The sequence below is a fragment of the Perissodus microlepis genome, chromosome 2 (assembly GCF_051167445.1).
Source record: "Perissodus microlepis isolate ML-2025 ecotype Zambia chromosome 2, ASM5116744v1, whole genome shotgun sequence".
NCBI classification, from domain to species: domain Eukaryota; kingdom Metazoa; phylum Chordata; class Actinopteri; order Cichliformes; family Cichlidae; genus Perissodus; species Perissodus microlepis.
The window spans coordinates 20,906,304-20,918,567 of NC_140462.1; the positions used below are offsets into that span (position 1 = coordinate 20,906,304).

Genomic DNA, 12,264 nt, shown 5'->3' on the forward strand with positions numbered 1-12,264 from the left:
CTCTCGCTTTTTAAGTGCCCTCTCTCACTGTCCCTCTTCCCTTCTGTTTTTCTTTTCCTTCATCTTTCTTTCTCCCTTTCCTATCCCTCAGTCATGTCTGTCCCGTCTGTAACAACTGAAAATAAAATAAAATAAATAATAACAACAAAGGTCGATCAAATGATCAAATGGACCAAGGCCGTGACGATCCATTCGGCAAAGTAAATCCATTGGGTATCCTTGTTGGTCTTCAGGCAACAATTCTGACGGCTAAAGAACCAAATGGGACAGGCCAAAAAAAAAAAAAAAGAAAAAGAAATACTTGCTTAAAAATATACTGGTGGCAGGGGTCGGGGCCAAAGCCTAAAGACCCTACCCCCAAATAATGTGGTAATAGAATATGGAATTTATTATTAAGACATTTATGAATATGGTGAGTTACAAACAGTAGACACAATGCACACATCCAAATACTGTACTTTAGTTTTTAATTTTTAATAAAGTATTACTATTTTCTGCTTCAAGGCATTACTTTTGAGATTATTATATATTTTTGAAAATGTAGCATAATGATAATACTAGTTATTGTAAACTTTACAAACCACCCAGCAGTATGTAAAGTCAAATTATAAAATACAAGTAAATAACAATTGCATAACAGAATGTCAGTGTAATGAACACATGTGTAGTGAACACACTTATGTGTTCATTACCGACACACTTACTTAGTTTTGACAAAGCACACTGCTTAGGTAAATTATCTCAGTACTTGTTTATCACTGAGTAATTTATTGTGTTTCGAGCCAAATAAATGACAGGGACAGAGAGAGAGAGAGTGTGATGTTAGAACACGTCGTACTATGGCAACGTCCCGAAAGGGAGGGGAGTCAATCGTTGGGATGCGCATGCGCAGGCAGATTGCGCAACCGGCGGGCCTTGAACTTTCTAAGGGAAAAAACAATTTCTCACAGACGGTGACAGCGAAACGGATAACAGTCTTGAGTAGGGATGGGTATCATTTAGGTTTTATCCGATACCAGTACCAAACCGGTACTTTTGAAACGGTGCCGGTGCTTAAACGGTGCTCGAACCGGTGCTCGAACCGGTGCTTAAAGAATGGAGAACACACAATTTGTCTAAAACCTCTCATGTTTAGCTGTTTTTTTGTAAAAAGATAACAATGTTAGCCTTTTCTGCAGCTATAGGGGATTTGTGGCATCACTCTTGGCTGGAAGCAGTGCTTAATCAATGGGAAAAAAAACACAAACTTTGTCTAAAAACCTCTCATGTTTAGCTGTTTTCCACTTTTTCTTTGGTCATTTTAGCCTTTTTGGCCAGGGTGAAGGGAGTATCTGCCATCAAACAATAAGACAGCCGCATGTAACTACGACGGTGTTTGCTAGTTCACCTTACATGCATTAATTTAATAACGTGGTTAGCCTACTCAAGGTAAATTACACATGAACAACATTAAGCTACTCACGCAGAGAAGAACAGCTGTTTTGCCATCATCATCCGTCATCATTTCTGCTACACTGGCAGGGCTAGGGGCCAGGACTCTACTCTTCGGGTTCTTGGGGGATGTTGCTCCGGGTCAGATAACAGGCAACCCACCCGCAGTAGATGTGCTTGATGTGAGGTCTCGCAGCAAGCTATCAAATACGGCGCATTTCTCGGCTTTAAAAAAAACCCGCTATGCGTCGCCAGGTGTTTCATCAGATTCGAGGTGTTACCTCCTTTGCACAGTATCAGCTTAAAGCACTTGTTGCAGGCTGCTGAGTTTGCTGTGAAGTACAGCCAGACTTTTGACCGCTTTGCCTTGGGCATTTTTAATCTGTAGCTCTGCTCTAAAAGAACCTACGTACCTGGGTACGCTTGCAAAGGTAAAATGATTGGCTAGAATTCAAAGTGTGTGACATCTCAGGAAAAAAAAAGCACTGAAATAAAGCACCGAAATGTGCGCTGCTTTTCGGTCTGGTTACTACCGTTTATGTCAGAACCGGATACCGGTACCCATCCCTAGTCTTGAGTACCTGCTGGTCTTTGAAGCTCTGGATTCTGGGACTGTTGGAAAAGGTAAAACATTTTCATTAAAACTTTTTTACTGTTTTGTTTTTGTTACTCGTCATTGTAGCTTGCTGTTAATGTTGTGCTAACAATAACGGTTAGCTATGTTAGATACGTTAGCCGTTGACGTTAACGCAATTTAGTATCCGGTATACAGAACTGTTTTCCTAACTGTTGAGCTCGAAGAGTTTTCTTCTTCTTCGGCCATGTTCTCTTAATAATGCACACACTTGGTTGGTTGATTACTTTTCCCGTTTCTTTTATTGTTAGCAACACAGGAGGGAAAACCATACATTACTTCACCAGTTCGCGCTTCGGAACACACGGAACAGGAAGTGATCTATAATCACCAAAATAAAATCCTTTTCAAAATAAAATGACAATCAGAAAATGTCTTTCACAACATAAGATAAATTAATATATTTACTCATGAGAAAACAAATCTAACACCCCCCCTTGTTCTCATGCTGTTAACCCATAGCATCTTATGCATTTCCAAAGAACCATTTTTGAAACTTTCTGAGTCTCACTCTTGTAACTGGTTTTGTTAGTATGTCTGCAGCCATTTCTTCTGATGGACAGTGTTCAATGCGGATTTTCCCTTCATTTACCGCTTTACAAATGAAGTGATATTTCACATCAATATGCTTTGACCTCTGTCTGTTCACTGGGTTTTTACTCAAAGCAATGGCTCCTTGGTTGTCCCCAAACAGTTTAGTACATGTGTACCTTTTTCTGTCCATGCCGTTTAACAGTTGGATTAAGTACATGCTTTCCTGAGTAGTGGTTGCAAGACCAATGTATTCAGCTTCACATGTTGAGAGTGCCACTGTAGGCTGTTTCTTTGTTTTCCAAGATATTACTGGTCCCTCTTTAGTAAGTGCAAAACAGTAGCCTGTTGTACTGCGTCTGTCTTTTACAGAGGATGCCCAGTCAGAGTCACTGTAAGCAATTAGATCTAGATCCTCACTGCTTTTCTTAAAGATCAGTTCAAAGTCATTTGTGCCTTTTAGGTATCTGAGGACTTGTTTTGCCGTTACTAAGTCCTCTCTCGTGGGTTGAGCTAGTGTTTGAGATAGTCTGCTAACAACCCAGCTTATATCTGGTCTCGTACACGTCATGGCATATATCAAACTGCCCACTATTTCTCTGTACTCTCTTGAGTTAACAGTCTCATTTGCATCACTTCCTCCACATGTAGTAGTGTCCGTTTTTAGTTCACACGGTGTGGATCTGGGTTTGCATTCAGACATCCCAAAGCGTTCCAACATTCTTTGAATGTACCTCTTCTGATTCATCCTGATTTCACTCTCTTTTTGTATAAACTGTATCCCAAGAAAACTGGATATTTTCCCCAGGTCTTTCATGTTAAACTTTGACCTCATTGTTTCTTTGAATGTGTTTAACAAGTTAGTATTGCTAGCCGCAATGATTAAGTCATCTACCCAGATGATAACCAGTAGAGTTTCATGTTCAATGTCCTTCCTGTCCTTCTCTCACCCCAACCGGTCGCAGCAGATGGCCGCCCCTCCCTGAGCCTGGTTCTGCCGGAGGTTTCTTCCTGTTAAAAGGGAGTTTTTCCTTCCCACTGTCGCCAAAGTGCTTGCTCATAGGGGGTCATATGATTGTTGGGTTTTTCTCTGTATCTATGAAGCGCCTTGAGGCGACTTTTGTTGTGATTTGGCGCTATATAAATAAAATTGAATTGAATTGAATCCTGTATACACAGTGATCAGAAAGGTTTCTTTCAAAGTCATTTTGTTCAAGGTAGTCATTCAAGAGTTTGTACCAGTTTCTACCTGATTGTTTTAACCCGTAAAGGGATTTCTTTAATTTGTACACCAAGTTTTCTCCTGACTCTGTTTGCTCAAAACCTTCTGGTTGGTCCATGTATATTTCTTCCTCAATGGGAGCATGCAAATATGCAGTTTTAACATCCATTTGGTGGATAATAAAATCATTCTGGACTGCTATTTGCATTAGGGTTCGCACAGATGTCATGTTTGCTGTTGGTGCAAATGTCTCTTGGTAGTCTATTCCTTGTGTCTGGTTGTAACCTTTTGCTACAAACCTGGCTTTGAATATTTGTCCTTGTTCATTTTCTTTGAGGGCATAGACCCATTTTCCTCCAATGGTATTTCTACCAGTAGGTAAAGTAGTCAGTTCGAATGTGTCATTCTCTTTCAGAGAGTTGATTTCTTCTGTCATTCCCTGTTTCCACCTTGGTGCCTCTGGTGACATCAGCGCCTCTTTATAGGTTTGGGGGATTCCACAGGTTGCTCTGTAACAATAATCAACACTTACAGAAGTTACATTTGCTAAATCTTTGCAGTTAGATGTGTAATCCTCTAAATATTTAGGAGGTTTCCTTTCTCTGTTAGGATAGCGCTCAGTTTGGTTTTGCTCATCACCCTCATTTCTTTCTATGTCAGGGTTTGGTTCATTTGTGTTGGTTTCCTCTTCTCTAGGAGGTCTGTTCTCTGCTGCATTTTCATTTTGTTGTTCTGTACTTTCTTTTGAAGGCACTACATGCTCATAAGTCTGAATTTCTGTGTCATATTCATCAGTCTGTGTTTGTTGTTCAACAGTGTTCTTCTTGATAAATCTCACGAGTCTGTGTTTTGACACTTTTCCTGTGTGAGGGTTATAAACCAGGTATGCTGGGCTAGTTTTACTATAACCCACAAATATTCCTTTTTCACATCTGGGATCAAGTTTCTTGTGATCATGTATGTATGCATAACAATCTGACCCAAATATCCACAGTTTTGAGAGATCTGGTCTTTTCCCTGTTAACATCTGATATGGTGTACTTTTAGTCCTGTTACTGTAGCATCTGTTGCGGGTGTGCGCTGCATTTTGAATGGCATAAGGCCATAATTCTTTTGGCAGCTCTTTTTCTAGTAAAAGACACCTTCCCATTTCAAAGAGAGTTCTCCATTGCCTCTCAGCTGTGCCATTCTGATGAGGAGAATATGGTGCAGATGTCTCATGCTTTATACCCTTTTCCCTTAAAAGAGACTGGAAGGAACTGCTTGTGAACTCGGTGCCATTGTCCGATCTAATGCACTTAACACTGCCGTATGGTGCACAGTCGGCTAGAAACTTTGCTGTGGCCTCTGTGGTGTCACTTTTCTGTTTTAGAAAGTAAACTGACACTGCCCCTGAAAAATCATCCGTAAATAATATAGCGTATTTATGACCACTTTGGCCACTTGGTTCAATGGGGCCGGCTAGATCAGTGTGCACCAGCTGTAATGGCTCACTCGCTTTTGGGTCGCTTTGTCTGTTTCTGTTGTTAGTGAATTTCCCTTCTGTGCACACATTACAATCTAGCATCCCACTGCCTGTGATTTTCATGCCATCTACAACATCAGGTAGCTTTAACACATTGCTAACATTACAATGTCCTAAAATTTCGTGCCATGTTTTCACATCACAAGCCAGATTAACAGTGTCACAGGACATCATGTCATTGAATGATGTTTCATTGTTTACCGTTTTCAAATAGTAGAGTCTGTTGTATTCTTCGATGGAGAAGGCTGTCCCATCTTTGTTCACTAGTTCATTCTGTCCCTTCTTGAAGACCACCTGTGCTCCATAGGTTGTAGCTGCCTTCACCGAAAATATGCTCTGAGGGTAGGATGGGATGAACAGAGCATCTCTCAGTGTGATGGTGGTACAGTGTCCTTGTATGTCCCGTAGAGAGACGTTGGCATCTCCCTTCTTGAGTGCGACGTTGTTTGTGCTGGATCCATCAGCGAGCTCCATGTAGTGTTTCTCAGGATCAAAAGTCTCATCAAACTTTATGAACTTGTTCTTCTCCGTAATGATGTGTGAGGTAGCACCACAGTCCACCATTAGTCCTTCTCTTATTATGTCAGTAGGCAGAAGTCTTTGACTAACTTTGAATACAAAAGTCTGCTCTTCTTTCTTGTCCTCTTGTTTTACTACAGTTAGTTTCGCATCATCTCTGTACTTGGTTTTTCTTCTACATGTCTCATCACTGTGTGTCGAGCTTCTATGGTAGCTACACCACTTAGGTGTTCCCTTTTGGCGACAATCTTTTACAAAATGTCCTCGGTTTCCGCATCCATGACAGGTGATTAATGTTAAATCAACCTTCATCACATTATCCACTTTTACTTTGTTATCAAATTTCTCTGTTTCCTCGAAACTTCGTAGGTTGCTTTTGAACTGTGTGAATGTTAAATCTTCACTGCTTTGAGTTGTGTGAATAGTGAATGGCTTGTAAGCTTCAGGAAGCCCCTTTAAAATCATAGCGATAATAAGTCCATCACTGATGACTTCTTTTGCATTTCTTAGGGAGGTCACTGCTTTTTCAGCTCGGATAATATAATCTGTCACTGTCTCATCTGGTTTCTTCTGTAAAGACGTCAGCTCTGTGTAGAGTGCGATGATTCTGGGCTTGCCTTTACTATCGTAGTGGTCACGTAGTATTTTTAAAGCTTTTCTTCCGTCGTCAGTCGCATCTCTCATTACCAGTGAAAGGCTTTTATCATCAAGAAACTGTATCAGTTCAGCGTAGCATTCAGCATTCTTCTCTGCATCTGGGTTAGTGGCTGATAATATAGTGTCCTTTAGGCCAATGATCTGCATGTGGCCGAGAAACTTTGCCTCCCAAAGTTCGTAACTGTTTTCGTCTCCGTTGAAAACTAACCTCTGCCATCTTCCTCCTGTTGTGTCACGCTTGGGCCCATAACCTGTTGAGCTCAAAGAGTTTTCTTCTTCTTCGGCCATGTTCTCTTAATAATGCACACACTTGGTTGGTTGATTACTTTTCCCGTTTCTTTTATTGTTAGCAACACAGGAGGGAAAACCATACATTACTTCAGCAGTTCGCGCTTCGGAACACACGGAACAGGAAGTGAAGTAATCTATAATCACCAAAATAAAATCCTTTTCAAAATAAAATGACAATCAGAAAACGTCTTTCACAACATAAGATAAATTAATATATTTACTCATGAGAACACAAATCTAACACTAACAAAACCACTGTTATAATTAAGTGAAGGTGCTCCCAACTAATTTGAACCATTGGTTTCTAAAATATGTGGTTCTATTGTGTGCTGCGTACATAACGTAATGTCAGCTAGACCGATATTAAAATTTATAATATTGTTAAAGTCACTAAAATGGCGCCTGAAGCCTGTTGTGATGTGAGCTCTGTGTCTGCTCTAGAAACTCAGAAATTCAGTAGAGCTGACCCATACATTAAATACTCACATCAGCCTGTACTTTGAATTCTGGAAGAGCTGTATAAAATACAGCTATGCATAAGTGTTTTGAATGAATAGAAATGTGATACATGAGAAGCTGTGTCTTTGACTGCTCCTGTATAACTTATTTTCGGACTAGTTTACAAGTTATGCTCCGGCCATTTATCCAACATCATACATAAAGCCAAGAAGAGGTCATTATACTAACAAGAGGTATCAACGCTGAGCCAAAGTTCAGAAAGTGGTTAAAGTTTGTAATCCAGCCAGGGTGTAAATATCACTCAGCAGCCAGAGCTGAAGCAGGTAGCATCAACACATAAATCTACCCGGCTTAAATCACAAGACCACCTCTAACTGAAAAGCTGTAGATTTTTCTTGTTTGCACGAATTAATTCAGATTCACACTAAGTCTTTTCACAGCTCCAACAAAATGAGGAAGAGGGTAGGGAGAAACACACTTAGATTGAATTACAATTGGATGGAAGTCAAGGACAAGAAGAAGGAAGCTTAGGATGAGGAGAAAGAAAAACAGCAGGACCGTCTTTAGGGATCTCTATGATGTCATTAAGGTTGGTTTCATTAATATTGTCCTCTCACTAAGAAAGATGACTTGTTTTAGTTCACCTACTTCCTGTATTAAATAGTGACGTGCAAAACGTTGTGGAAAACCACAGAGCAGGCACGTATAGTGCATCTGCAGGTAAATGAACATCAAATCTCTCAGACTAAAATCTGTATTATACTTTTAGTCTTAAGAACATATGTTGTATATTTATGTATACCCTTATAATAAAACCCATGTCAGCCATTGGTTTATGGACTTTGTATTTAGAAGCCTCAACATTTGCTTTATTGCTATTGCTATGTTTTTTTTTTTTGTGAGCATTTTGGGACCATATTAGGATGAGGGATCAGAATCTGGAGTTGTGCACACTACTGTTTCATTTAGCGTGTATCTATAAGATTTGTACAGCAGATCCGAGTTGTGCCTTGAAAACAGGAAAGTCGTCTGCATAGAGGAGAACTTTAATAGCAGGCTTGTACAAAGTGAAGCTTTGTGCTCACATTTGCTGCAAACACTGTTTTAATTCTGTCACCCTGTTTTGATGCAGAATTCAGTTGAAATCAGGCAAGAACTGGACTTGTTTTTTATAATGTGTTCTTGTGAATTAATTGTGTATCGCATACATTTGATTTGACTTTCTGCAAGACAACCCATATGGAAAAGAAATAGTAAAAACATATATGATTTACTCATGAAAGTGGCCACTTTCTCATTACCAGTGTTGGTCAAGTTACTTGAAAAAAGTAATCAGTAACTAATTACTGATTACTTCCCCAAAAAAGTAATCCTGTTACTTTACTGATTACTTATTTTCAAAAGTAATTAATTACTTAGTTACTTAGTTACTTTTAAAAACACGATTTACAACCTGAATAGGTGATAAAGCGATAGATCTTTCAGCCCAATTCTACTTTTTCTGCATAATCCATCATACAAAATGTAATCAAATGGGAAAGTCTCTTTTTTTTTTAACTTGTTTTATCAGTTTTAATCTTTTAACTTTATGCATCAAGCAAAAATTAAATTATATGCAACATTCTCTGACTTGAAGAAATTAGTTTAACATTTAAACCTATTTTCTGCACATTCCAGCACATAAAATAAAATATTTTTTTGTGTTTACACTCAGTCTTTCAAATAGATGCAAGTAAAACACAGCAGAAAATAAATAAAATCAAAGACTAGCGGTCCTGTTGCTCTATTTTCACCTGTAAAGCAGGAGTGGGGTAGGCGGAGGTGTGCTCTGGTGCAGGTGTGCTGCAGCGGTCAGTGGAAGGATACGGCAGTTTCTCTGTGAATTTCCCATTACGTGGTAGCGCACTCGGTGCTTGTTTAGGGGGTTTTTTTTGCTGTAAAAAGAAGTTTTCTTCCCACGCACAAGGGACGTTAATGTTTTTGTCACTTTTTATGGAATCAAACTCAAAATAAGGTCAGTACTTCCACGCTTTAAACGCTGCACGCTCATACTCTCTCCCGCACTTGATATATTATCCATTGTTAATCTGCGCACAGCTGTTGTCACTAACGTCGCACTCGCTTACGTCATTGTCATGAGACATTCTGGCAAAAAAATCACGGTTTTAGTAACGCAGTAACGCAGCGTTCCTACAGGAAAGTAACGGTAATCTAATTACCGTTTTTGCAATAGTAATCCCTTACTTTACTCGTTACTTGAAAAAAGTAATCAGATTACAGTAACGCGTTACGCGTTACTGCCCATCTCTGCTCATTACTTTCATATATTGTTTTAGGAAGTATCCAAAACATACAAGTTTCATTATATAATTTTTCAAGGGATCTTATATGTGTTTTCACTCTTGTATGCTTTTCATACAAGTTTCACACAAGACAGATACAAACTTTATAAGATTTATATATATCTTTTCCATATGGGAACAGTTGTCCGCTGGCCAAAAAAGTTTTCCAAATACCTCCACGTGATCAAGCCTGGATTTAGAAAAGAATAGCAAAAAAATCTGCACCTCCTGCTTCACATGCAATTTGTGTTTGTGTGTTCAGAGGCGGCGTCGAGAGGGGAGACCTCGGCTCATCCATCTGGAGCACCTGACCAGGAGGAGTCAAACATTAACTCTGCTCTTCCAGGGCACCCTGCAGACTCGGCTGCTGGCAACAGTGAGGGAGTGCGGCCGCCACTGGGATGACGTGAACGCCAAACAGGAGTCCATCACAGGTCAACTGCAGGTATGCGAGTCAGACCTTCTGAGGAGGGTTTCACTTTTCTCTCTTCTTTATAATTGACCCTGTGCACGAGAAAATGCTAACTTCCTGGTTTGAGACCGGATGTGGGGTTGTACATTTCCGGTAGCTTTACTTTGCGGTCAATCGCTACTGCAAAGATATACTCCAAAATCATGTCCAAAACTTGAAAACGGAAAGATCGCGTTAAGTTACAAAGAGGAGAAGGTGGGAACACTCACCACTGTTATGTCATAAAAAAATCTAATGATCAATTTTGACGTTTAAAGAGTTTAGATCGATCAGTTGTTTACATCACTCAACACAAGCAGAACTGCATTACTGCATGCAGAAGACACATCGTCCACATTCAGAAGCACATCTCTGTATAGTGACTGGTCTTATGATTTAAACAGGAAAATGTTCAGCATTCAAACTACAGGTGAAGAATAGTCAAACTAGATGTTTCCCCCATTATGTCGAGATCAGCTAGTCAAGTACACACTTACACAGCATGTTAACAAACCGTGAAAAAAGCCACACAAAAAATGAATGATTGCTGGTAAGGGTTTCTATACATTAGTATGTACGAAGGGTATGTTGTGACTTACCTTAAAAATTACAGTGGTCCCTCGCTAATAACGCAGTTCACCTTTCACCTCGCTGTTTCGCAGATTTTTTAGTGCAAGTTTGCATGCTTATTTTTTTTTACGTCACATTGTGTCCTGCATCCTGATCGCTGCAGACGATCTCCTCCGTGACGTCTCTCCTGTACAGTACAGAATCACTGCATCGATCGCTAGCAGTGTGACTCTGAAGTGCAGTACTGTCTGTCCACGATGTCCACGAAACGTTTTGCACTGTCAAAAAATAGCGAAATATAACATTTGAATCCATTTTCTCTTTTGCCCTGAGGCGCGGGGAAAAAATATCGACAAGTTGATGAACATCATTTACAGATATTTTGGGTAAATGCTCAAGACATCTATAGAAATGTAAATCGCCGCTTGATTCATTCATTTGCTTAACTTGTTTTGGACCGTAAGGCGCGAAAAGGACACCGGAAACAAAGCTCCCCACAGGAGTTTCCGCACCGGAAGTAGCATATGCTAACGCGCACATAGTCAATTGACCATTTTTTTTCTCTCTCTCAGTTTCTTGTCTCAGAGTGGGAGGGATTTGAAGCACAAAGGGAGGAGCTTGTCGTTTGGTTGGCTGATATGGATGTCCACCTGAGTGAGGCTGACCAGCTGACAGGAAACACTTGTGAAAAACTGAAACAACTGCAGGTGTGGGGTTGTTTTGTTATGACATATATTTGATATGATACATACAGACATTATCCTAAACTGGTCTAACAAAGGACAATGAGTCCAACATTAAACTTACCTTACATAACGTGAGGCTGAAGTTCATTGATGATTTTAATCAAAAACTTGTTGTTGAAATATTTTTACTGAACATGCAAACATCTGCTGATGAAAATGTTTTGATTTATTGGTCTGTTATGAAGCTATTGCTATTTCTAATGTGTTCTTATCACTTTCTAATGTCTTATTAATTCAACAATACATGTATTAATTGTTGTGTTATCTATAGATATAGTATTTATTAGGGCTGTAATACCGGTATAATGTTGGGGACAATAGGAAAATGAAATATCGCGATAGAATATGGGTAAAACGCGCATGCGCAGTGCCTTTGTTTTCATACGCACATGGCAGAAAAAGTATGGCGGCGGAGACGGAGAATGAGAAGGGCGAAAGCGGATCGTTGAATGAAACGGATGAACCAGAAGTGGTTTGTAAAAGTGCTGCAACTTCAGTGGTGTGGAACTGGCTTAGCTTTCGTCCGTCAGATACACAACAAAGCATTATTTTTGGTAGAGCATGCTAGCGGGCCGTCGTTATTACCATGTTTTTTGGAAAATACGGCACACTTAAAATCAATCCTTTGATTTTTCTGAAAATCGACAGTGCCCCTTATAGTCCCGTGTGCCTTATGTATGAATTCTGGGTGTGTTTACTGACCTGGAGACGATTTTATGTCGTACACGGCGCTCGAAAATCTATCAAATGTTTTAGTACGACTTTGCTAAGCTACGAACCCACACCGCTTGATGGATTGTCGGAGCATTACTGCTATTGTAGGCAGGAGCCTCGCAGAGTGATATGTACTGTGCTTCAACATAATATTACTGTATTGTGTGTGTAT

The 12,264-nt window shown here is 39.8% G+C and overlaps 1 protein-coding gene across 1 annotated transcript; it reads left to right on the forward strand.

The window, feature by feature from the left end:
- The first annotated feature begins 7,801 nt into the window (after positions 1 to 7,801).
- LOC146392718 (nesprin-2-like) lies at positions 7,802 to 11,372 on the forward strand. Its single transcript, XM_084938851.1, has 3 exons — positions 7,802 to 7,858; positions 9,874 to 10,056; positions 11,205 to 11,372. Exons 1-3 carry the CDS (start codon positions 7,802 to 7,804, stop codon positions 11,370 to 11,372), a joined length of 408 nt encoding a protein of 135 aa, XP_084794977.1.
- Positions 11,373 to 12,264: the final 892 nt, after the last annotated feature.